The sequence below is a fragment of the Chanodichthys erythropterus genome, chromosome 9 (genome assembly GCF_024489055.1).
Source record: "Chanodichthys erythropterus isolate Z2021 chromosome 9, ASM2448905v1, whole genome shotgun sequence".
NCBI classification, from domain to species: domain Eukaryota; kingdom Metazoa; phylum Chordata; class Actinopteri; order Cypriniformes; family Xenocyprididae; genus Chanodichthys; species Chanodichthys erythropterus.
The window spans coordinates 12831863-12858906 of NC_090229.1; the positions used below are offsets into that span (position 1 = coordinate 12831863).

General features: G+C 36.4%; 1 protein-coding gene across 7 annotated transcripts in view; it reads left to right on the plus strand.

Annotated features, from left to right (window-relative positions):
- The window catches only part of pde4d (phosphodiesterase 4D, cAMP-specific), a 133031-nt gene that overhangs the window by 72698 nt on the left and 33289 nt on the right, over positions 1 to 27044 (plus strand). Inside the window, exon 1 of one of the 7 annotated variants that reach the window (XM_067394619.1) lies at positions 22868 to 23440. The exons of 4 other annotated variants lie outside the window; for them this stretch is intronic. Coding sequence is in view for 1 of the 3 variants with exons in the window: in XM_067394618.1 (XP_067250719.1) it covers positions 26491 to 26549 (59 nt within the window). In the remaining 2 variants the exon portion in view is untranslated. Of the gene's footprint in view, positions 1 to 22867; positions 23441 to 26282; positions 26550 to 27044 lie in introns of those variants that run through there. 2 more of the 7 variants (XM_067394618.1, XM_067394621.1) reach the window with 2 other exon arrangements.

Consider the following 27044-nt stretch of genomic DNA (forward strand, 5'->3'; position numbering starts at 1 on the left):
ATGCCTGTTATTATGAACTGATGCTTTGTCGCAGGTTGCCAGGCTCTCATCCATCAGCTTGCCATTCAGGGTAAATTTACTGTTTATTGGTAGACTCATTTCCTGCAGCTTCATCCAGCATTAAACACATGAGCAGGTTCGCAGATGAGGGTGTATATCAGCAGATTAGCAAGGGAGGTGGTTGTAATTTCATCAGAACGGTGATTGTTTGTGAGCCTATCAGAGCAGAACCTCTCTAGCAGCCAAATATGATTATAGTAGTAGTTAATTTGTAGTTCATAGTCTTACGGGTGAGATACACTGATCATATTTGCTCACTGTCCATAATTATTTTCATATAGTTTGGGGTCTGTAAGATTTTTTTTTTATGATTGTAGAAGTCTCCGATACTTTTTAGCTGCATTTATTTGATCAAAAATACAGTAAAACAGTAATTTTGTAAAAGATTACAATTTAAAAATGTTTTAATATATTTTAAAATGTAATTGATTCCTGTGATGGCAAAGCTGAATTCTCAGCATCATTACTCCAGTCTTCAGTGTCACATGATCCTTTAGAAATTGGCAGCTGATTTGCTGCTCACAAAACATGTTTTATGATCAATGTTGAAAACTGTTGTGCTGCCTAATATTTTTGTGGAAACCGTGAAACATTTTTGGTGAATAAAACGTTCAAAGCATTTATTTGAAAAAGATTTTTTTGAACAATTTGAAAGTCTTTAATGTCACTTTTGATCAGTTTAGTGTGTGTGAATAAAAGTAATTTCTATAATAATTTTCTGTTTTATTACAAAAAATAATTTAAATAGGCTATTTATTGTGGACTGAATGAAATAGATTTAATATTTTTTTATTTCTTTTGCCAAAAAATCAATAACAAAAACATAGAAAATAGCATTGGCTTCCGCTTACTTTTCTTTCATAACAAATATCACGGCTTTACAGCAACCCTCTCATCTTTCAAATACAGGGACAATTTTTTCTTGAATCACTGCAGGCCCATCACGTAATCCCTGACGGTGAACTTGCCAAGGCGCTGATTTTCCCTGGAAGTACAGGCGCTTGTGTAGCACTTCTCATCCCTTTAGCTCAGCGGAGAGGCTTGGCTGATAGATGCTTTATTGAATCTGCCGCTGGGCTCCTTGACAACAGTGAGGAACGAGTGGGTGTCTCGCTATTAGTTCACAATAAGAACACAGTGTCAGCACAGTCAGCGGGCGGCAATCAGCTCCATCCGTATTTCCAGCCCTGTTGATGCGGGAAGAATAGTGCCTGAAGCGACTAGCATCGTTAGCGGCCCACCAATGCTAACCCGATTCGTTGCTGCCGTCATATTTCCTGTATGTTTCAAAACATCTCATGTCAGTGTGTGGGCTGCTGCATTTCATACATGGATAGTCAGGCTTACACAATCTGTTTGTGCGGTTGACGATAACTTAACGGATGTGACGGGAACATCAAATACTCTAAGGATGTGCACTGTAGCTTCCTTTAAGGGACAGGGGGACAATTTGCGTGTCTAACCCAAATAACAGCATTGTTACTTTACGCCCAACTTTCACCGCTACTTAACAGCACCTTTTCAATTGTATTAATTTGTCTGGGATGACTGCAGTCGTTATGCTAATTTTACATTGTTTGTGCGGTAGTTGTTTTTTTAGGCATACTAAGTTGTTCACATTAGGTCAAAAGCCGCATCATTGCAGGATAATTGTAATATTGCTTCTGAGCTGTTGACCCAGTATGCACTTCAGTGTCTCTTTTAAGTGGCATATCACATAGCAATAGAGGTAATCCAGGGAACAGCTTGCTCAGGAACGAATAAGCTACAACTTCAGTTCATTTGCAGTGCCCCATGTACCGAAAGACTTCTCAGTGAGTTGTCAAAATTGTGCTTGAAATAATGAACGGGAACACTTCCAGTGTTCTCTTAGTTTTATGAGGAATAGAGATCACTCAGAGCCCCCAATCCCCCGATGCATACACTCAGGGTTCATGGTGCTGTAAAATATTGTTGCTGATCCAAGGTGCCATCCACTCTTGAAAGCGTTGCCACCTGACTGTGTGACGCACATTAGTGCTCTGCTGTAAGAGCCGAGTCCGTCGTCTTACAACTGTAGGGGTGGGATTCTGGTGGTGGCTCACAAGTGTGAATCCCATACCAAGAGCCTTTGTGTTGTATTTTGACACCTTCTTATATCACGATATGAGTCATTTTATTTTGTGATAACGATATACCACAACATAGTTATTTTTGCTTTAAAAAGTTTTTATATACATTTTTGATACCACTAAAACTTCATAAATCTCAACAGCAATTTCAATATCAAAAAAAAAAAGTTAAAATAACAAAACAAAACTCTAGCTCACTGAGGACAAGTAAACATGAACATAATAGGAACAAAGAAACTTACAAGCAACAGGACAAAAACTACAATAGAACAAAGACCCAAATGAAATAGATCTACCTAAAAAAAACTTCAAGCACTATAAAGGCCTATAGAAATAGGCTACATAAATTATATAATTAGTCTTAGTCTTTACTGTGTAAATTAACTATACATTTATTCTTAACCCTTTCGCACATAAGTTTAAAATATTCTGGCTGACCCCCCAGCGTGAGTCTTTTAAGGCGACCGTTATTTAGAACTTATCACGTTGTTGTTTCCATGGTGACGCGTCATTGCTTGTTACGTGAAACACTGCAGCGCTGTATGACTGATGATCTGCTTTTATCTCATTTTTAATTTTTTTTATTCAAAATATTCATAAATTTGTTAACTATAGCATGAAATATCTGATATTCTGATTGCCAAATATGTGCAAGTGGATGTGTTTTGCTGTTTAAACACCTTTATAACGATCATGTTAGATGAGCCATATGCGCGATGAGCGCCGCCATGTTAGTTTGCGCAGCACAGAGAATCGGATCTGATGGATTTACTACCCGTGAATTCATCCATTTCTCCCGAAATACATTAAAGTAAGTGAGTCGGTGAAATGAGGAAGAATAGAGTAAGCTTTAAAGTTACTTTCACAATGTGTATCTGTTATGAATAAAATGTGTCGTCTAATTATAATGGAAAGGTTTGTTATTTCCGCTTTTATAGACATCATTGTGTATTTTACAAACTCTAAATATATAGTTTTGTTCATGTGTATTTAAATGTCTGAAACTTAAAATAAACATTATTTGATTGAAAACACTGCATATATAATATATGAAAAGCGCTGCGTACGTCTCTGGTTTAGCGCCAACCAAAGCGCGCATGCACATTTGAATTTGGCAGTTGATCACGTGATGCGCTGAACGTTCTAATCACACCAGTGTGATCGTACGCTCCTGGGGCCAGCCAAGACTGATCACACCGGTGTGATTGTATGCGTCAAAGGGTTAAAGTTACAAAAGTGACTCATTCAAGAGCAATAGGTATATTAGGCTGCTGTCACTTTAAGACCAAATGCATGGATCCAACATACTGTTACACATGACTTTTCTTTCTTAACTGTTTATATTCACTTAAGACATTATTGACTGTGTTTGAGTATACTTGCAAATGAACATTTTTACACATAATTATGTGTATTTGATCGTTCAAGCCCAATAAGGCACCAGAAAGAACTCTGTTCAGTACTCATGCGCTGTATGAGCAGCAGCTTTATGTGTGCGTTTCGTGTGATACTCAAAAACCGTCTCTCAGACAGCGCACACATACTGAAATGAGTCTTCTTTCACTGCTTGAAGGGTTTTTGAAACAAAGTTTGATAAAATGATTTAAACTTTTCGGGCCCTATCATACACCTGGTGCAATGGGGCACCAGGCGTGATGCAAGTGTTTTTTGCTAGTTTCAGCCCAACGCAGTGCATTTGCGCCCATGTGCGTGCTGGTCTGAAAACAAGGTGTGTTCAGCCACGTTGTTGGCACGTTACTATTTTGAGGCAACTTAAATAGACTATGCCACTGACTGTAGACCAGGTTTCAGTTGGTCAAAGGTGCAGTCAATATTTGTTTTGTTTTTTAAAGAGTACATTAGTAATATGTGCCTGTATGCGGGTGCACAAATAACACTCTGCTTATTACACACGGGGATGTGCAGCAGCACACAAACATGCCAAATTAAAAATAAAAGGATTACAATGTAAAAATTTATTATTGTATGCATAAAGATAAAAATGCTTTGGTGGAATCCGGCTTTTCCCATAGATGGTCTGCTCACGCGCTTTAACCTCGCGCATGAGCAGATCTGTTTCCTCACTATAGATGCGTTCAGTTTTTCCGCTTGCAAATTCCACCTTGTAAATAGCGAATACGCCATGGCGTGAGTGCAACTGGCTTTTAAAGGAAATGGGAGATGAGACTCTGGTTGGTTTATTATACGTTACACCCAAAACACACTCATTACTCATTAAGAGAATAGGGACAACCCTTTAAGACAATGCGCTGGGTGCACCAACCATTTTTCCCATCCTTAAACTACCAAAAGTGAATTCGGACACACCCCAAGTGCACTTGCGCTGTGCGCTTTAGACCTTGCGCTTAGATCGTTAAAATAGGGCCCATCATCTCTAATGTCATGGTTTTATCAAGGAGGAACATATGTGTATGTAGGGGTGTATATATATATGTTGATATTTAGTAAATATTAGCCAGATCATATACGGTATTCGTGTCTAATATACGAATATCTAAGCCCAGTAGAGAAGTCAAATCATTTTTATTCAGCAGCTTTTAAGAGGAAATAGCAATTTGCCCTTGACCTGTTCAACTTGCATTGTGTTCTATTTTCCCCACAACATCCTCCCTCAGACCATTTAATCTTCAGGGAGAGAAAGGTCAGTACTGCAGTGTGATTATTGTGGAAATGCTTATGGCATAACAACGCATAAAAAGCGCAAGTGTGACGTGGCACACAAAAGCATTTCAACGGAGAGCACCAGCAAGGGAAGAAGCAGCTGTAAGCCTTTGTTTTGAGATTTACATTCAATGACACACTTCTGTGGATGTGTTTCTTCTTATCTTCTCGGGTCCTTCCTCACTGATGCTGCCTTTTAGCCTCCAGGTCCACACTTTTCATCTGAATCTCAAGCCTGTGAGATTTACAACACCTGGAGGGGTTAAGAGACAATGTTTTCCGTATATTCTGGTTTTGTTTTAGCTTTATTTAAAGTGCGAGAGATTTCCACACACAGATTACAAGCAGCAACAAATTACAAAGGATTTTCAATGGAAAATTACAGTTTACAGTGCAAGTTAATCCAGTTTTCTGGATCCTACGGTAGAACATTTGGCATCACCAGTTGAAATAAAATAATCAGTATTTTCATTATTAAAAACAGCTTTGGCAAAAGACTACATGAGGAAATATATCAAATGTTTATGATTTAGTACACTCCACGCATCTTTCACTCTCACCTAGTGTTGCCAAACCTTCTGTTACACATAGCTTTGAGACAAAGATAGCATGTTGTCTATGCTAATGACTTGTTTGTGCTTTTACGTACTGAACTAATTAGTGTTTCATTTAGCTAACCAATAATCTAACAGAAAAGCGAAAGTCTGGTTCATAGTTTGATTATGTTTACAGATTCTTAAAGACAATTAAATATTTTGGAAGTTTATCCTTGCTGTAGATGCATTATGCTATTGTCAACTTTTCAGTCAACACATTTTTATGCTTTGCGTCATTCTTGCTTCAAAACAAACTTGTGCTGGACTTATCAAATTACACCATGCTTTTCCTGTTTTAAAAAAACATGCTGCTCTGGACAATACACTGAATTGCTGGCAAGATGACAGATAAAATATTGTACTTGTATCTGCTATACTGTATATAATAAATGATAACAAGGGATGTCACAACAAGTTCTGCAGAGTAATGGGTTTATTACATCCAAAAAAAAATGGATGCTAAATTAAATGTCTATATGTTTGTCAGTCAAAGCAATCTGTATTTGCATACTCAGTTTAACTCTTTGTATTCAGTGATTTTACTTGTAGCTGTTGGTATGAGGGGGAGGGACATTACAGAGCATTTGATTGGAGGAAAATCTGTGTAGTGCAGGATGAGTCATGAATATTTTTGTTTTGTTTTCCAGTAGGAAAAATGTCTATTATAACTGCTAAAGCTGATTTTGTTAACATTCAGGCGTACACTAGCATATAGAGGCTCCCCTCAAAGCTAATACACATGGACCACAAGCCACAAAACTGCATATTTTGATTTCACCTAGTCTTGAATATAGAATGTGCAGTCTCCTCCAATCAGAATTTACAGTTGAAATGATCGCTTTAATAAAAAAACAATGTTGCACATAATTTTGTTCCTTTTAAAAGAAAAACGTAATGTTTTAAAAACTGAATGCACACTGACAATTTGATATTAATTTTGATATTTTTATAACAATTTATTAATATATGGCTCTACAAGCCTCATATTTCAGATGCAGAGTCTTGCTCTAGAGCAGCACTTCTCAAAGTCCAGACTCCGGACTTTGAGACTTTGAGACAAAGTCCAGACTGCGGCCCGTCACAAATGTAAATGCTGCCCGCGATATGCCGACCACAATAATAATAATAAACAAAAATAGCATACAATTTATTTTTGTTTTAAAATTTAAATGAAAGTGAATTAAATAAATATAAATGAGCTATAATGCTTTATTTGTCATATAAAATCATTTTGGTGAGCATTTATTATTTTCAGACATCAGGCAACGTAGGCTAATGACGCAATCACTCAGTTAACGAAACAAACACAAGTGCGCGCTTTGGAAGAATTCAAACAGTAGTTAGTTTTGCAAATTTAAGCCTCAAAATGGTCAAATTTGTTATTAAAGGAGAAAAGCTAAATGTGGAAGATAAAATGACACGACACAAGAAGAGTCGCAGCATCAGCAGCAAAGGTAAGAAGAATGGAAGAATCAGTTTGCTGTTAGGCCTAATGAGCGAGATGGGCAGCCTTCCTGTTTGCTCTGTAGTAAAGTACTTGACAAGCAAAACCTACAATTTCAGAAGACTGAACTGTGAATTCAATGTGTTTGTTTGATGTATTTTAAATCAGTAAAATAACCGCATCAGCGCACCCGCGGCTGGATGAGCCCAACTCTGCGCGCGCTCGCGGATTCGATGCTGCGCGAGGGATTGTGACGTGACAGAATGCTTGATATCGTCAGAAATTGTAATTAGCCTACAGTGCGCTCAATGTTGTTTGTAAAAAGAGCTGAGTAACATTTGCTTATTAAGGCGTTTATGTGATTGTTTGGTGACTATTGCGATGCTGTTGAAAAGAGTCATAAAGTCATACAGAATTAAATAGCAACTTAAAGTGATTGTATATACAGTTTGTGTGTTCATCGAGCATTACTGATTATTATTGTAAAGCTAATATCAGTAAGTTAGTTTTTATTTGTTATTTATTGTGTGCAACATCTTAGTATAATAATAGTATTATCTGCTAATACCATAACATTAAATCTGATTGGTTTGCATTGGTGACGTCATATGCAAATTATATGCGGACCGTGAGACCTGCACTTGGACCATTGTGCGGACCACTGGGAAAAAAGTTTGAGAACCACTGCTCTAGAGCATGTGCAGATGACGTTGTTATGCTCTCGTATGCTCACTGATGTGACATCATTCAGCTGTGTGTCAGTCTAATAATCCTATTACCACAGCCACATGCCGCTTCACTTGAAAACACCAGCTACAAGACAAACTGTCTATGCTTTAGTTTTGAATAGTTCTCTTCGCTGTTTATTGCCCGTCAACAGTTTAAAATCACTTTCACGAGTTCAAACTTACAAATAAGTCAGGTAAATTAATTGGTAAACGTATTTGGCGTGCTGTCCGGGGAGAGGGCTCCGAGCTCGGTAATCGGCCCGAACACAGAGTACCCCCCACCCTTTTAGATTATATGAAGTAATCCAGAGAGTGTGAGGAGACGGGGTGGTGGAGGGATTCTGGAAACTGTCGAGGATCCTTGGGTGAGTTTGACTGTGATTATATACAGGCCTGAACTCATGCCGATTGGGTAGATACGTTGATTACATATTGTTGACAGCTGGTTGAGATGACGTAATGATCAAGATGATGTAATGATTGGGTATCTTATTTGACTTGTTCCTCCTGAACTACGTTTATAAAACATCATTTGTTTAAACAGCAGTGCATGCAATTGATAAGTTTCGTGACCTGACAGCAACGTCACGTGAGCATAACTGCAATAGAGACGATAGTCCAAAATCTCTACCGGTTGACAGATTTTCTACCGGTTAATAGTGTCTACTTATATATCACCCACCTCTAATACCTATAGTATTGTCAGTACAAATAGTGCTGGCTGTTGCTTTCTCATCTGTCTTTGTGTCTCTCTGGACGACTTTGTTTCTGTCCTTTCAGAGATGTAGCATCTGGTCTTTCCTTGTTCTCCAGATGAATGCATCTCCAGTAACCTTGGTAACGTTGAATAGAATTTGATCATTTTGTCACTCTCGAGTCTTTAAAAGATTATGAAATAAGCTTGAGTACAGATGTAATAACATTTACCTCTGATTTTGAAGGCCTTTTTGTTTGACATTTTATGAATATTCAGTGTTAAAATGATTCTTGTACTTTGGGAAATGTTACTTTGTTCATTTTCTTGGTTTATAATCTCAGAATCATGATTGAAATATGTTTTTATTGAAACAGGCTTTTATCTTTTATGCTTTTTCTGTGATAGTGTCCTGAAGCTCCAGACTATGTGTGCTCCTCAAGTGGAACTGTAAGATTTATCACAGAGGCTGAGAGCTCTTGACTCCACCCAATGAGATAACAAGCCTGTAACATTTTCCTGATTATTTAATGTTTAAATGAGTCATGTAATTATACATGCAAGGCAGTTGGCTATTATACTTTGATCTTCTGAATCACATCTTTTAGAGCTCATAATACATCTTTAAGATATGAAAAAAGAAAGACATCTTACTGAAACTTTAGCAGCATACACAAGTGCTCAAGGTTTTGCTGGTTGGTATGGCCCAGTTAGAACCATTCCATCAGTTTCTAAAAAGCTTCTTTCTCTATTGATGATCATTTGATATTAGATGTGGATTATATTAGCTTCACACATCACACTCAGGATAGTTGCCATGGTGTCATGATTTTATGTTTTTGCAGCTCCAGTTTGATTAGTTACAAGGCATTTGCAGCTGAGGTCCAAAATCGTCTGTGGTTCGAGCCACCTGCATCAGTTGAGCAACTGCCATTGAAATGAATGGGAATTCTAAATTAATTCTCCAGGTATTATTTACATGCTTGGTTATAGTATGTTGTCTTGAAAAGCTGAAACTAATGAAACAAAGCAGATCCTGTAGATTCTTGTTATCTCACAAAAATTCCCAAGGAGGAATGTTCATCGAACTATGACAGAAGTTAGTGACTGTTTCATCTGTCTGTTTTGTCATGCACGGTTCAGTTCAACTGTGCCTGCCATAATTAATTCATCTGTTTGTTGAGTTCATGGTCAGACGCATATGGCATTCAAGCTGTCTTGTTCGTAAACCCACTACAAGCAGTTGTGAAATATGAATCTCATTCTCTGCTGCTGGATTTGATCAAAGTAGAGTATGTTGAGCTCATTGGACACACAAGGTGAAACCGAGGTGTGTTCTTTTATGCATAACAATAAGGAATAATTCTTATTTTACTTATTTAAAGCTGTATGGCTTTCTTTTCCATGGACATTTTAAAGAGAATTTTACTTGTTAAAGGTGCCCTAGAACTTTTTTAAAAAAAAAGATGTAATATAAGTCTAAGGTGTCCCCTGAATGTGTCTGTGAAGTTTCAGCTCAAAATACGACATAGATTTTTTTTAATTAATTTTTTTAACTGTCTATTTTGGGGCATAATTAGAAATGAGCCGATTCAGGGTGTGTGGCCCTTTAAATCTGGTGCTCCACGCCCCAAGAGCTCGCGCTTGCCTTAAACAACATAAAACAAGTTCAAACAGCTAATATAACCCTCAAAATGGATCTTTACAAAGAGTTTGTCATGCAGCATGTCTAATCGCGTAAGTACAGTGTTTAATTTGATGTTTACATTGATTCTGAATGAGTTTAAGGCTGTGCTCCGTGGCTAACGGCTAATGCTACATTGTTGGAGAGATTTATAAAGAATTAAGTTGTGTTTATGCATTATAGAGACTGCAAGTGTTTAAAAATGAAAATAATGACGGCTCTTGTCTCCGTGAATACAGTAAGAAACTATGGTAACGTTAACCACATTTAACAGTACATTAGCAACATGCTAACAAAACATTTAGAAAGACAATTTACAAATATCACTAAAAATATCATGTTATCATGAATCATGTCAGTTATTATTGCTCCATCTGCCATTTTTTGCAATTGTCCTTGCTTGCTTACCTAGTCTGATATTTCACCTCTGAACAGATTCAGACGTTCTGCCCTTGTCTAATGCCTTTCATAATGTTGGGAACATGGGCTGGCATATGCAAATATTGGGCGCGTACACCCCAACTGAGATTCGCCTGTTCTTCGGAGGTCTTTTAAACAAATGAGATTTATATAAGAAGGAGGAAACAATGGAGTTTGAGACTCACTGTATGTCATTTCCATGTACTGAACTCTTGTTATTTGACAATTTTTGAATCTAGGGTACCTTTAAAATATTTAATAATTACTATTTTATATATATATATATATATATATATATATAATCATAGATATATAATATATATATAATCATAGATATATAATATATATATAATCATAGATATATCATAGATATGTTAAAAAGCATTCAATTATTTATTATTGTTGCTGTTGTTATATTCTTTTTTCTAAATTTCTCCTTGTAAATTTATATATATATAAAATTTCATTTAAATCTTGGTAATAGACATGGAAGTGCTAGTAATTTGTATATAGCAGTGTCAAGGGAAATGTTTCTTTGCTTATAATGAGCCTGTCGCCTAAGAGGCCTCATACACAGCACAAATCACATCCTACCACACACAGGTTACAGAGTAAACCGATCCCCACACAGCTTTGGCCAAAGGCCAGCACTGTGAGGTACGTCATAAGCCAGTCAGGTGTGCGACAATTGGCCACATGCAGACAGGCTAATTAGCCGATCACTCTTCCTCGACAGTCTGGCTGTGTATGTGCAGCCCGACCGGCCCGCGCGAACACCTGGTGACTGAGGAGAAAGCAGTTTAACCCCACTGCTCCACTCGGGAGGCCATGAAATCCATCATGTTTCAGAGGTATTGCACAGTCTACAAGCCAGGGCATTACTTGGATCCCCAGAGGGCATGAGCAATTTTTTTTTTCCGATAAAGTTGTGTATTTCGAGACAAAGCTATTGAGGCAGTGGAGAACACAAATTAGATTGAGTTGCGCCAGCTGGAAAATTAACTTTAGACACCTAGTTGTTAGCTGGGTGGTTAAATTAATTCATGGGATGATGGCTAGTGTATTTTTCATTGCAAACAAACTAAAGACTTGCTATTTATTGAAAGCTTATTGCTTAAAAGGGATATGTGCAATTTTTTAAAATGTAAAAATGTTTTCCTGTTGCAGCTTAATGTGAAGAGCCAAGTACAGTATGACATTTGTAGGCTGATTAATGTTGTAGTGTACATTTTGGTTCTGAAATGGTTTTAGAAGTCTAATATGTAAACTTCTGGCCCGACCAATGGTGTGAGTTTGGGGTGGGACTAACTTTTACATTTGCATACTGAAAAGTGATTGGTGTGTTTGGAAACATTCATTAATTTTGCAATAATATTCTTAGATTAAGTAAATAATGCTGAAAAATAAGCAACGATTTACCTGATTATTGGCTTATTTGAAATTCAGAAACACGTATTATGTGCTTAAATGCAGATATTTTATTATGATAGTTTTTAAGTCAAATCAACAAGAACAGCAGATGAGCTGTATTGAAATGTATTCATTTTAAATCAATGCATTTTAATTATATACAAAATATTCAGTTATTTTAAAACCATGCATATAAAGGACACAATTTGCATATCTTCGCTGTTGGCAGAAACCTTGTATTTCCAAAAACACTACTTTTCAGGAAATGGAAAAAATAATCTGATTTTTTTTTTTAAATAATTAAACACTCTGTTGTCAAAGTTGATATTGTTGCTTTATATATGGTAAGACAATTGCATGTATCATTATATTATTAACATTTTTACCAAAATCAAGCTCAAATAGAGTTTTCAAATTGAAGAATTTCGGAAATACACATTTTGTCCATCATTAGAACAGGCGCATTCAAGGCAGTAAGAGCACTGCAAGGTTATAAAGTTTATTGTAGCTATAAGCTCAGTTTTTTCTGTCATTCGGACAAAATCTCATGTTAAAAAAGATGAAGTGCTACGCACAGGCTAATTTAGACACTGGCTATGACTCGACGACAAATGGCAGACACAGTTCTCTGGTCCTCAAATACATAAAACATTAACCATTATATGTATGTCAAACAGTTCTTTATTTACCCTTGCTTTGCAAGCACGCAGAGACGGTCGAAACTGAATACGGCACTTCATTCACGATAGAGGTGGGGTGGAGTTGTGACGTTTTACTGACAATTAGAGGATCCCATGGAGTTACGAGGTTTAGTCAAGCTCTTTTTAATACTTTACTTTGGTTAAATATTTGCAAAACCTACTGACAGACGTATAGGTGACCAATAGTAATCATTTATGAAAAAAAGACAAAATATGGATATGAGGTTTCTGCCCAACAGTAAACTATATTTGCAATGTGCAAAACTCTTTAAAGCTGATTCAAGGTCCGTTCACACTAAGTACAATAACTGTTATGATAACTATAACTGAAAAGTTTTAATATTCTTTAATATAAGTCCACCACAGTTATGAAGACACAGAGGAATGATGTCGTTGGAATCACTTTCAGAATGATTTTTTTCCAGCTGAAGAATGATACATTGACAGCCAATCAGAATCCACCTGACTTTAAAGAGCTCACGCATTTAAAGTGACAGACAACGTAATTGCGGTGCTCTCTTATACTAGCATATTCACAGAATGTTGTTGAGCATTTGTGTGAACACTACTAAAGTTATCATTATAGTTATCGTTATTGGTTTGACTAGGCCTTTAAAGTTACTTAATTAAAAATAGGCAGAGTAATTGTTACAATGATGGCAGATTCTGTCATGGCAACATTGTAATTTAAATAATGACATCTAGATAAATAAATTAAACCCATTTAATGGATTTAAGTATTTTTTTTATACACTACAAAGGCTTTATTTTTTGTTTTTAGTGTAGTGGTACAAAAACTGCACACATCACCTTAAAAGCTCTACTGTGTCAACTGTAAATTTGGGTGTTTGGCTACAATGCCACTAAAAAGTGAGAGTTTATCAGCAAACGTTGAGTAAGTGAGGTTACGATGCTACCTCTGTGCCTTTAAGTGAGTTATTTAGATACTCCAGAGGGAGTTCCTGTCCCTGACCATTGCTGAATGATTCATACAGATACAGAAATCATGACCAGATCTTTGTCACATCTTGAGTAAATAGGTTCAAGATAACGTTAGGCACTGCTTCCAGGAGTCTGGAGAACAGTATTGCTGCCAGGTAGACAAGACGTCATTGATGCTTGCTGACAGTGAGAGATAGCGTGGCTTTTTCTTGCCTTCTGAAGAACAGTGATGGATGATGGGAACTACCTCCCTGTCTGCATAAAAAGCTGTACACTTTGTCTTCAGGAAGGGCAGTTGCAATGGCATTATATTATCAGCCAGGTTAACCTGGATAAGCTGAGTTTATTATAGGCTATACTTGGCAGAGCTTAAAGGGATATTCATCACTAGCAGCTTTGATTGTCGTTTGATGGTAATGAACGATAAATGCGCATGTTAATATGGAGCTTTCGCTACACTTGGATGCCTGAAGCTCATTCCAGAGCAACTCATTCAATAAATGTGTATATTCATGTACCCCGTGGCAAATTAGATTTTTGCTATGAAACACCATGATCATTACATAAGTGTCATGCGGTAATAGGTTTTTGGCCTTGGACACATTTTTCCTTCTCGGTGACTGCGTTTTTTCGCCCTCCTGTTGTGATGAGAATCTCAGAGTGAGAGACCCTTGTTAAAGTATGTATGGCTAGTGATAGAGTGCTCCCTAGTGGTAACTAAAGGAAATTATATAATATAATATATGTTAAAATTATTATTTCTTTTTTTATTTATTTTCTAATAAATAAATTGTGTATATATTTACACAATTTATTACATTTCAGCTATGCACTGTCTGGTATAATTAATCCATTAAAATATTTATTTACATTTGTCTAATGAACTATTATCAAGCTTTTAAGAATAAGCTTTTAGATCAAAAGGTGTTTTTGATCATTAAAGTGCCCCTATTATGGATTTTTGAAAATTACCTTTCATGTAGTGTATAACACAGCTCTAAATGAATGAAAACATCCTGTGCAGTTGTAAATCTGAAAGTGCACCGTATATAAGTTGTCTCTCAAAAGTAAGAGTCGACTCTGAGTCAATTAAACGAGTCGCTTGTAAAAACGAATCCCAAGCTGTTTCATTGCGCCGTCACAATGAAACATTAGCATATTGTCCACTCACTTATTGCGCGCCCAGATGCCAGGGAAATCTTGAAACCCGGACCTTGTGCTGTGTGTTCCCGTCATTTTACTGACGACTGCTTCTTCAACCTAAATGTGTTCAACAAGGGATTCGCAGGCCGGTTGTTATTGAAGGATGGGTCAGTACCCAGTTTTCCTTCTCCGAATCACAACCTGTAAGTACGATTAATTGTTGCCACGTTTGACAGACTGAATGTTTTGTTGGAAAGAATGTAATTATAATTCTCACAGAGAAAATAATTTAAAATAGTTAAGTTTTTAAGGAGCCAAGATATAAAACTGCCCCTAAACAAAAAGACTCACCTGTTCTGATGTGCAATCCAACTGAAACAGCACAAGTCTATTATGTCCTCAAGTAAAAAAATAAAAAATAAATATCTTCTAGACAAATATGCATTTAGCAAGGACTAAAATCCAGTGTGTAGCATCCACATGGTTCTGAGTTTCAGTTCAATGGCCTGAGTAATGCTACTGGACTGAAACCCTTATATGTGTTGTGTACGCTCAGCGCAGCTTGTAGGTCTCCGGCTAACCAGCTAACAGCAATATGTGTTCGCTCGCAATTGTCTAGAAATGTGTCAAATGTTTTTTGTTGTTACTGGAGTTATGATAAATAATAGATCAATACATTGGTGTACAACTGCAGTGCTTTATCAATACATTTCTGCGTTGGGCTAACGCTTATACCATGACTGTTTGGGTGTTTACCACCGAGCTGTGAGCTAGGTTGCTAACAGAAAGTCTTTATTTTTAGAACAAAGCAGAGCACCATTATTATTATAAACAATGTAAGTGATGCAAGCACTGTATTCTACTCCGTGTTAACCAGCAGAAGTCATCTGACCAATCACCTTAGATTAGCCTCACGCAAACGAGGGGTTCGTTAAAATTAATCGTTGTGCAAATAAGGTAAAAAATAAATGCAGATTATAAGACAATTAAAATGCTTTTTGACCTTGCATGCTTTTAAACCTGTTGGGGACTCCCAAAACAAAAATAGGGACCTTTCAAATTCAGTTGTGTCTTTTGGCTAATAGTGTATATTGTAGGATATTAGTTGATCGTGTATGTTTTTCATGTGGAGCTGGTGAAATCATCTGGGCTTTTGGTATTAGATAATGATTTAATTTAAGGAGGTTTATTAATCGTACGTGTTGTTATAGTGGCAAGGGTTTTCTTTAGCAGTTTTAGTATAGGCACATACTTTTAATTGACTGAGAACAAGAAAAGCTTTCAATTACAATCTGTCTTCATTATATAGTAGACAGAATTCACATATAACACAACCTCACCATGTTTAACTGGTAAAATTTCTTTTATATAATAAAATATTTGCATTTATATATAAAAAAGTCCTAAAATGCAGCAATGGCTGCCAATGGAGAAAGATGCTGTTTGCCCCTAAAATAGTATAGTTATGGCCAGTGGTGGACTGTACCTAAGTACATTTTTTAAGTATCTGTACTTTACTGGAGTATTTTTACTTTTACTTTTACTTCACTACATTCTAAAGCAGGGGTTTCCAAACCTGGTCCTGGAAGACCACTGTCCTGCAGTGTTTAGATCAGGTGTGTTTAATTTGGGTTGGAGCTAAACTCTGCAGGACAGTGGCCCTCCAGGACCGAGTTTGGAAACCGCTGTTCTAAAATATTGTTCTTTTTACTCCACTTCATTTCCTAAAAACATGTCATTCCTACTTATTTTGAACTGAAGAAATTCTTTTCAATGAACATGTTAAACCACAAATCTCACCAAATGATTCATTTGCGAATTGCAGCTGTTCTTGAGTCAACAACTTACTGATTGAATGATCCATTCAGAGCGAGTCTCTAGTGAAACTGAATTCACAAGTTTGACTCAAAATGAGCCAAGAACCAGGAGATCCTCTGAGCTTGAGTGCACGTGTGACCGATGACGCAAAAAGTAAGTTATAAACACAGAATTTTAGCATTGATTATTGTTAATAAAAATCATATTTTGGTCACAACTGCCAGTTGTTTGTTAAAGGGCGAGCAGTTTAGGCCCACTGTAATGCTTGAATGTGGACATGTGCGCCTCACCGTCTCAAGTTTCAGGTAAAAAAAAAAATAAAAAAAGAGAACTGAAATATAACACTTTAATTTTCTTACTTGCAGTTCAGTACATATTTATTTGCATCCACTAATCTTCCATACTGACTAGTGCTGGCTAGTAAATATATATAAAATTACAAAATAAACATTCATCAATAAGTATTTTTTACTTTTAATACTTAAGTACGTTAAAAATCACTTAGCCTACTTTTGTACTTTTACTTAAGTAAAATGGAAAATGAGTTAATACTTTTTCTGGAGTAATATTTTCATTTCTAATCATTCAAGTACTTGATGTGAGTACTTAGTCCATTACTGGTTATGGCATCTCCCCACAGTGGCTAACCAAACAAACCTTGAACACTTGCAAGTTACCTTAATCTGTTAGTTTGCTGCCATCTAGTGGACAAAGTAGAATTTTTAGTCATAGAGATTTAAGAGAGGGACATGTTCTAATCTAAAATATAAATGCACTGCTCTGTCAGTTGTGTTTAGTTTCACTATTATCACTCATATCCTTAAAGGTCTAATATAGGGGATTATTCAGTGGTCATCTGTGCTGCAAGTTCTTAATTTTGCTATTCTCATACAACATTAGCAACTATCTTCTGAAGAAACTGTCACTGGTGGTTGAGCACAATGAGGAACTTCTATGCAGTTGCTAAGGTTTTCTGAATATATTTTAGTGCATTTCTATTCTTCAATAATGATTATTTATTTAATGTATTTTGGGGGCCACCAAAGGGTCCTTGGTTGAAGACCCCTGGTCTGTGGGATTTGCACCTGTTTTATTATCTGCTAGGAGAAAATCATAAGTCTGATTGCTTAGAAAAGTCACAGAAGGCAATAAAATATGAGGAATCATTATGGTATGGTGTGAGTTAAATACCAAAGATTAATAATTTGGGGTTGAATTAAGATTTAAAATGAACCACTAACCCATGAGTGATAGTAATAGCATCACTAATGAGTTGCACAGTTTAATGCACAAGCAAACGCTAAACAGATTTCTGACCACATACCCATCATGTAACACAGAATGAATAAATGAACTAGTACATACAGTGTATTACAAGACATTAGGTGTAGTACACATGAAAGACTACATTAGCAGGCCAAAGCTGTTCCACTGCACCGTAGGTTAAATTGGCTGTAAGTAGAAATATAGTGTCTGTGGCATCTTCTCGTTTGCGAGACTATGTTCTTGATGTGCGTCAGCCCCATCTGTCTGATTAAGGGCAGAGAGTCGGAACATAAAAGCTTTTTAAAAATGGCACAGAATCAATATAAGTATGATTGGAGCAGATCAGGAGAATTCCACGAAAGGTGCGTGTGGGATTTTGCACACTTACACACTCACATGCTGACTCTGGTTGGTCTTCATTAAAGTTTATTAATGGCTGATTGAGCTTACTGATTTCGCCAATGATTTCAGCACCTACCTGCTTCTTGTTCACCCACCTCCTGCTCTCTCTCTCTCTCTCTCTCTTTTTCCCTCCTCTTCCTTTCTGCACATCCTCCAGTCCTCACTCAGTCTCTTCACTCTCATTTATCCTCACAGTACTGAAAACTGGTCAAACTGACCTGTCCTGTTCAGCTTTGATTGTAAGTCAACAATGAGTTTGCCAGCAAACTCAGAACTTTGTTCTCTGGAGAGGATTGCCCGTTTCCGTAGCGCTTGCATCAATGGCTCGCCGTATGCCATCAACAAACCTATTGACATCAAGCCCAGGAGGAAATGGTAAAGCTTTATGTGTGTGATGTGTGTCAGAACAGTCAGCTGCTACGTTTTTGTAATTCGATTTAGGACTGGGTCATAATTTGGAAGATGTTTAGCTTTTGTCGTCCTTGAAAAATGATTCCCTGGGGACTTATGTGGAAAGAATTCATATTTTGTAGTGTTTTGACTGTTTGTAATATTAATAATAATGTATTTTATTTAGAGGTGCCTTTCAAAACACTCAAGGACTCATAAAATACAAGACAGCAATACAATCAAAGCAACATCTGTTTTAATGTTTTAATAAAATTAATCAAGAAAAGTTGATTTAAAAAGATTAGTTTTAAGGTGTGGTTTAAATGTAATAAGACAATCACTTTTGGACTCAGTTTGGATCACATATTATGTGAATGCTTATGGTCTATGATTATGCTTCAGCTTGTTACTAGATTTTAATTTTTTTTTTTTTTTAGACTATGGTTAATAATAATAGGATGTGATAACCAGCTGGTGAGCCCATTGATTTCCTTAAAGATCATTTAATGCTTTTTGCCACCGATTAACCTATTTTATCTGTAGCTCTGCTAGATAAATGGCAATAAATAGGTTGAATTGAGTGGCAGTCATGACCTGTGCTGTGCAAATGTCAGATATTAAGGGAACTTACATAACAAATGTGTATTCCTTTTAAAAAGATTCATATTAGTAGTATACTACTAAATACATTATAATGTCATTGTTTTGACATTTGCACAGTCCAACAATGAGCAGGTGAGTGTCATTAACAACAGTACACATTGAGAGAAATTTGAATGTGTGTATGTGTGTGAGTGTAAAAGAGTAGGTCAGTGTGTATTGGGCCTAAGACAAATGCTCGGCAACAGAGAATCGCTATCAGATATGTGCCTTATGCTAATGCCAATAAAGCACACACACACCCTCTCAAACACACTATATCACACACACACTACCATTAAAACACAAACTTAGAATGGACAGGTAAAGGACATGTCAGATAACGTGATAAAGTTTGCAGATGAAGAAAGAAAATCAAGTTATTTTTATCTAACTGTATTTTTTCCCAGAATAGTGGCACAGACCCATTCAGATTATTTTTCCGGCATCGGCCAACTAATGTTGCGTCTGTCTGTGCATGGTTTTATTTCATCCAAGTGATTATGAGTCGGTGGTTTAACACATTCATCGTATTTAGAGCATGTTCAACACTTTTAAAATAGATTTGTTTTTCTTAGATCAACTCCTGATGATTTATTTTTATCAATAATTGGTTGTAGGCGAGTGGGAGTGTGATATGGAGATGAATGCACGTGGAGATGCAGCAGTACATTATCAGACACTTGCCATCTGGTATCAGTGTAGTACTCTTAGACGGACAGCATGGAAAGTTCTCCTGGCTTGAAAAGAGGTAATTAAATTAAATGCTGAAATAATATTAGGGGTGTAATGATATATCGCAATACGATATTTCACAATGCAAAAATGTTACGATATGTATCGTAGAGTGGTGGCGATACTTTTACGATATATGCGTGTGCTTTCATCGCAGTTGCATAAATCGCTTGAACTGAACATTAGTAGGGCAACATGAGTTCGACTTTGACACTTGTCAAAGCTATATTACAGTCACGGTGCATGTTATTAACACGGAGTGGATAATGAGAAGTTTCATGCTTCAGACTCGACCACTTTTTTTAATCACACACTGGAACAAACATAGCCGAAGTGGCTATACAATAGGAGCTTGAAAGGGCTCCTCATAGTACTGCTGTTGTTACTGACAATGCATACAACATGGAGGTGGCAGTGTGTTTCGCGCACACATCGAATCTTGCGTCGCAAGCAGGTATAAATGTTTCTCGCGTCAGTTGCTTGCTTGATCGTGTGAGAAAAATCGTGGCTTTCTTTCACCGCAGTGCCACTGGAACAGCTGTGCTCACGGAAAAGCAAAATATGCTTGCGATGCTTTGCTTTAAGAAGTTCTGTCTTAGGCTTCTTAATTCTAAGTTTGTGATAAATTTAACATTTTTTTTCAGTGACAGACAGACCTATTCAGTTGTTAATTTGAATACAGAAGGTTTTTATTAAACCATGAAATGTGATCTTGTATGTACAGTTATTGAAATTTGTTAATATTTTTTAAATGAATCTGTTATTTGAATTTCAATTTAATTTTTTAATTTTTGTTCAAAATATTGTGATGCGTATCGTATCGTGAACCCAGTATCGTGTCCTGAGCACTTTATTAGGTACACCTTGCTCTAAGGTGCTCTATTGGATTGAGATCTGGTGACTGTTAGGCCATTTGAGTATAGGGAACTCATTGTCATGTTCAAGAAACCAGTTTGAGAAGATTTGAACTGGCATGTTAAGAAGAAGTTGAAGATTTAAACTGGCATGCTGGCATTGTGACATGGCATGTTATCCTGCTGGAAGTAGCCATCAGAAGTCATTAAGGGGTGGACATGGCCAGCAACAATATTTAGGTAGGCTGTGTTTAAACGATGCTCAAATTGGTACTAAGGGGCCCAAAGTGTGCTAAGAAAATATCCCCTACACCATTACCATCACTTCCATCTGGTCAGCGCTACTGCATGCATGTTCCTTTGGCCATAAGATTGTTAAACTCTAGTGCAAAAGACACGACTGTCTGATTGTTACTGATGCAGGTATCTTGTTATGTAGCTTATTTGTATTGCCCAAAACAAATGTCCCTTAAGAGGGACAATAAAGTATTATCATCATTACACCACCAGCCTGAACCATTGCTTTCATGTTGTTTATGGCAATTTCTGACCCTGCCATCTGAATGTTGCAGCAGAAATCGAGAACCATCTGACCAGGCAACGTTTTTCCAATCTTCTAATGTCCAATTTTGAGCCCGTGTGAATTGTTGCCTCAGTTTCCTGTTCCCAACAGGAGTGGCTCCTGGTGTGTCTTCTGCTGCTGTAGTCCATCTGCTTCAATGTTTGATGTGTTGTGCATTCAGAGATGCTCTTCTGCAGACCAAGTGGTTATTTGAGTTACTGTTACCTTTCTATCAATTCTCCTTTGACCTCTGGCATCAACAAGGCACCCACAGAACTGTCGCTCACTGGATATTTTCTCTTTTTTGGCCCATTCTCTGTAAACCCTAGAGATGGTTGTGTGTGAAAATCCCAGTAGATCAAGAGTTTCTCAAATACTCAGACCAGCCTGATATTTGCTCAGATATTTGAGTGAACGGGCAGTTAAACAGATGTAAAGTGTCCGGTGTGTGTGTGTGTGTGTGTGTGTGCTTTTGTTTATATTACATCGACCAAATGTCCCCACGATGTAATATAAACCTGAGTTCACCTACATCATGGGGACCAGCCACCAGTCCCCACAATGTAAATTAATTAATAAAAATACTAAATGATGTTTTTGTGAGAAAATAAAGGTGTGCACAGTTTCCTGTGATGGTTAGGGGTAGGGGTAGGGGATAGAAAGTACGGTTTGTACACTATAAAATGCATTGCGGCCTATGGAAAGTCCCCACAATTCACAAAAACAAACGTGTGTGTGTGTGTGTGTGTGTGTGTGTGTGTGTGTGTGTGTGTGTGTGTGTGTGTGTGTGTGTGTGTGTGTGTGTGTGTGTGTGTGTGTGTAAAAGTAAAAAAAAAAAAAAGAATAGCATTCTTTTAGAAATCTTTTGTAACAATACAATATACACTACTGTTCAAAAGTTTGAGGTCAGTCAAAGGTCTTTTTTTTAAAATAAATTAATACTTTTATTCAGCAAGGATGTGTTAAATTGATAAAAAGTGAAAGTAAAGATTTATATTGTTAGAAAAGGTTTCTGATTTGAATAAATGCTGTTACTTTTTATTCATCAGTGAATCCTGAAGAAATTATGACAGGTTCCAAAAAAATATTAAGCAGCACAACTGTTTCCAACACTGATAATAACTAGTATCAAATCAGTATATTAGAATGATTTCTGAAGGATCATGTGACATTGAAGACTAGAGTAATGGCAGATGAAAATACAGTTTTCATCAGAGAAATAAATTATATATTAAAGTATATTCAAATTGTAATAACATTTCACAATATTACTGTTTTTATGTATTTTTGATCAAATAAATGCAAGCTTGATAAGCATAAGAGACTGCTTTTAAAAACATTAAAATTAGTAATGTTTCAAACTTTTGACCGGTACTGTACATATCATAGCTTACCCATAATTGCTCTTACCTATGTCGCCAGCGTATAACAGACACTACCTGAGGTTATAAAACTTAATATGTGAATGAACTGCATTGCTCACAGGTCTGTAATCCACGGTTAGGGTCAACGATTTTAAGGCAAAAGGTCCTTTAGTTTTTATTTTCTTTCAAAGCACTAAAAAGAAACAAATACCACCACAGAACTTTTTTAATTTTTTATATAAATTTAAATATCAAATATTAAATGTTTATGGCCCTGTAACTGAGCTGAATGAGTGAATTTCATAACACAGAATTTCATTTGAATGTGCTTTTTGAGGCATTTGCTCTAAGTTTGAAAACTGAGTGCAAGAAAAAAATGTTTTGATTTTAGCTTAGCCATTTCAGAATGTGTTAGCAAAACAATGTAATTTGTTAAAATATTTTTTAGACATTTAGCTGTGTCTTGTGCAACAAGCACTTTCTCGTCTCTTGCTGAAAATTAAGTTAATCCCAAACCACACTAGTCAGAATAATTACTGCATGCTTAAAGGACAAAGGACAACATACAGTACATACAATTGTTTTTACAGGTTTACAAAACTATAATCTATTTTTCAAAGCTGATTGCTTTCTGGTGACATAGTTTCATGTACAGTTTACCAGCACTGAAGCTTGTGTTTCTGACTTGGCAGTTGAATGCAAGAAGGCCAGACAGGTGTTATTGGATTATGGGATGAAGTCAGAGTAGTGACGTGGACATTTTCCTCACACAAAGCTGGAGCTCTCTTATTTGAGGTTAGTCAAGCTGTCAGTTTCATCAGGACACCATGGCTAGGGAATCTCCAGGCGGTTCTCCTCTTTCTTACTTTCTTAGTACTTTTGCTTGGAACGGCTGCCAGCTTGATATAAACTCACTAAAAGGCAAGAAAAGAAAACGCTGGTTCAAGTCACGCAGGTACAAACAGACTTGCATATTAAAGAAGTGTATGGTTTGCAGTATGCCTTTTTTTTTTCCTGTTAACAGTACACGGTAACAGTTGCGACTGTATCAGTAACTGTTTTATTGCACAGATGTTGAGTTTTTTCATTTGTTGTTGTTTTGCAGTGTATTTAGTTTAAAACTGACCTAAAGATCCTCCAAGCTAAATTTCGAATCTATATTTTTTGTAATAGCTCTTGAGTGAACAAGTGAACACGATAAAACTGCACTGGGATACATTTATATAAATTAACCTTGGCTTAATTTTCATAAATGTCAAAGTGGTCACGTTGTTACATTGGGTTAATTTGTCATGTGTTTCATATGTTGTAGTTTTTAAAAACAGTCTAATACAATTTCTGCTGACCGAAGCAATAGTTAGTATATATATCTGGGTATATATACTGTATATGGGTCATTGACGAATAAGGATTTTAGAAGTGTAAAAAAACATAATGGAGATCTAATTCATTTTGAAGTTTTATTAAGTGTTAACAATGAGATTGTAGTTTTTATAATCAGTTAACACTGCTTTTGTAATTTTTTTAACAAGATGGACAAAATTTGTCACCAAAGAAGTCAACGGTTTAACCAAAATTTCGTTTTTACCAAATTACGATATTTTCAAACAATGTAAACAGGCTGATATCTAGCTAGTTAGATTGCTAGCTAGCTAAGAAAATGACAATTAAACATTTTATATTTAGTACAGGTTTTTAAAATAGTCCAACATTTTCCAAGTTTCATAGCGGTCATACCGAATGACCAGATGTTTCGGTGCATACGTATGAGCAGGTGAAAACATGAATTTTTCAATTAATTAAAAGAGAGTTAGTTACTTTGCTTCATGACTATGTGGTCCTTTGCAGGTGTCTAAGGGATGTCACATCCTGTCACATGATATTGACAGCATGACTTGATCCAAAATCTACCCTTTATATTGGTTACTCTGAATGACATCAATGAAATTCATTTTTCTGGACATTCTTTCTCATGACAAAGCATTGACTTCTGCACATAATTTTAATACCATTTTGCATTATGTTGATATATGATGTTATAAAATCATGCCAGAATAAAAAATATATACATTTATTACATTTTAAGATATTTTAATCTCGAATGAAATGACTGTATTGGCCTTTGGACGGTTAAACCAAATTACCTTTTGACACTTGAAAATCTTTTAAATACCTTTTTATGTCGCAAAATATTATTAAAACCTTTCGGATTCAATAAAAGAGATCTAGTTGTACTACCTTACATACATGTCATATCTTTGTTTTTTATTATTATTAAGGCCTTTGGAAGAAAAATGACCCGTCATGTCATTGTTGACCCATATATAAATATGTATGCATTGTGTGTGTGTGTGTGTGTGTGTGTGCTTACATGAAAATAGTCATTGTTGCTGATATGGCAATAATAAATAAATAAATTGTTGTTTAAAAATTGCTGAAAGGCCATTAAGTAGCTTTAATATGGAAGACATTAAAAATGTATTTGTCAAATATACATGTATGTGTTTATATAGAATAAAAATAAAAATACCCAAGCCTGAGAAATATTCATTGGAGTAAAAAAAACAAAAAACAAAAAAGTTACAACTTGCCCCAGCTGATATAAATGTATTTATGGTTTGTTAATTACACCCCAATGAGTAAATGACTTTGTTAGGAGATGTTATTGATTTTTATCTACTACTATCTGCTTTAATCTCTTGTGAACACAGGGGGGCAACAATGCGCACAAACATAGATTAGCTGCTGATATTATGTGATATTATGCATCTATACCCAATAAGACAAACACATGCTCACCTTAAAAGTATCTTTTCTAGCATCTTTTTTCAGTTAGTTATAATTTAGAACTGACAGATATCGTCCCAAACTAAATGTTTCGTAATCAGACCTCTGTAATCTTTCACTGAAGATTAAAATCAAGCCTGTTGTCGAAATGCTTATTGAAACCATCAAGTGGGAGGAGCTGTAAGCGATACTCTCTGCTTTGCTGTCATTGGTTGACGCATGTCATGAGTCACCGGAACACCTCTGAGGGCCCTTGGCATGGGTTAATGTGTGAACCGTTAATCGCAGCGGTAAACAAACTAGTCAAGCACAGCCATGTGTGTTAGATTTTTCTTTGTTGAAGAGTTTTCTGTTTGAAAAGTTGTACATGACATTTAGTATGTCATTTTTTTGCCTTTATAAGACTCTTATATCATGATATTCAGTATGTGAAAGTGCATTTAATAAGTCCATTGTAAATGATTGCTTGGATGAAGTGATTTTAAATTCCCAGGCTAAACAGGATGTGTAATTTCAAACTAAATCCTTTTGACTCAGTGTGAAATCATACAACTGGGCAATCCCTTCCCATTATATTAGGGAGTTATATACATCCGTTGGGATCACTTAACTTTCATTTTTCCCTGTCATCTGAAACCTCTTAAGTTGAGGTGTAAGTTTCCTCCTCCATTCATTCGTCTCAAACATGAGGAGCGCCCTACCCCCGACTACGTCATTACTACACGAGTCCGAGCAATGATCCCTGCAGCCAGCCAGCCAGAGAGGGAGGGAGGGAGGAAAGTACATAGGGTGGGAGTTTCAGGAGAGAGTATGAGAGGGGGAGAGACCAATTGTCTTGCATTATAGGAGCCGGTTGCTGAGTGACACAAACACTGGAACGCCTGTCCGGTCAGTTTGAGAGTCCCGGACCACGAGGGGCTTCTGTCAGTGGAAAAAACAGAGGCAGGGCCTTCTCGGCCGAGTTATGTTCACGCTTGGAGACGCACGTGAGGACTGAAAACAAATGCACACTGTTGGGATTAGCTGTAGCCGCTAGCAGAGGGAAATCCACGTCCAGAATGAGCATTATCATGAAGCCCCGGTCTCGCTCCACCAGTTCACTTAAGAACACAGATGGGTAAAGGAGAACTTTTGACTATCTCCCTCTATCTCCCTTAACCTAGAACCCAGTGCTTGCTGTTTCCTTCTCCTGCTTTACACCAGCCAATATCTCTTTTTAACATCTTGTGTAATTCTCTGCTTCCTCTTAGTTTTAACCCCCATTGTTTTTTTCACTCACCTTCCGTAAATAGTGCTGCGCTCTTCCTAAAGAATTAATATTTTATTTACATTCTGTTCCACTAGTACTTTTCCTCTTGGTTTTTCATGTACTCTGTCTTTTGCTGGCTTTTTGAAGTGAAACTGTAGGATATATTTAAACATTTGTTGATGCATTTGTTGCCTGTTGGATATGGGATTTCATCAAATTGAACTATTTTGATTACATTAAAGATGTTTTTCATTTTACTAAACCATTTTGTAAAATATATTTTTATTTATAATGAATATTTAATTTAAAAAAAAGAAGATAAATGCATTTTTTGTAATTAATTTTTTTTTATTTAATCATAAG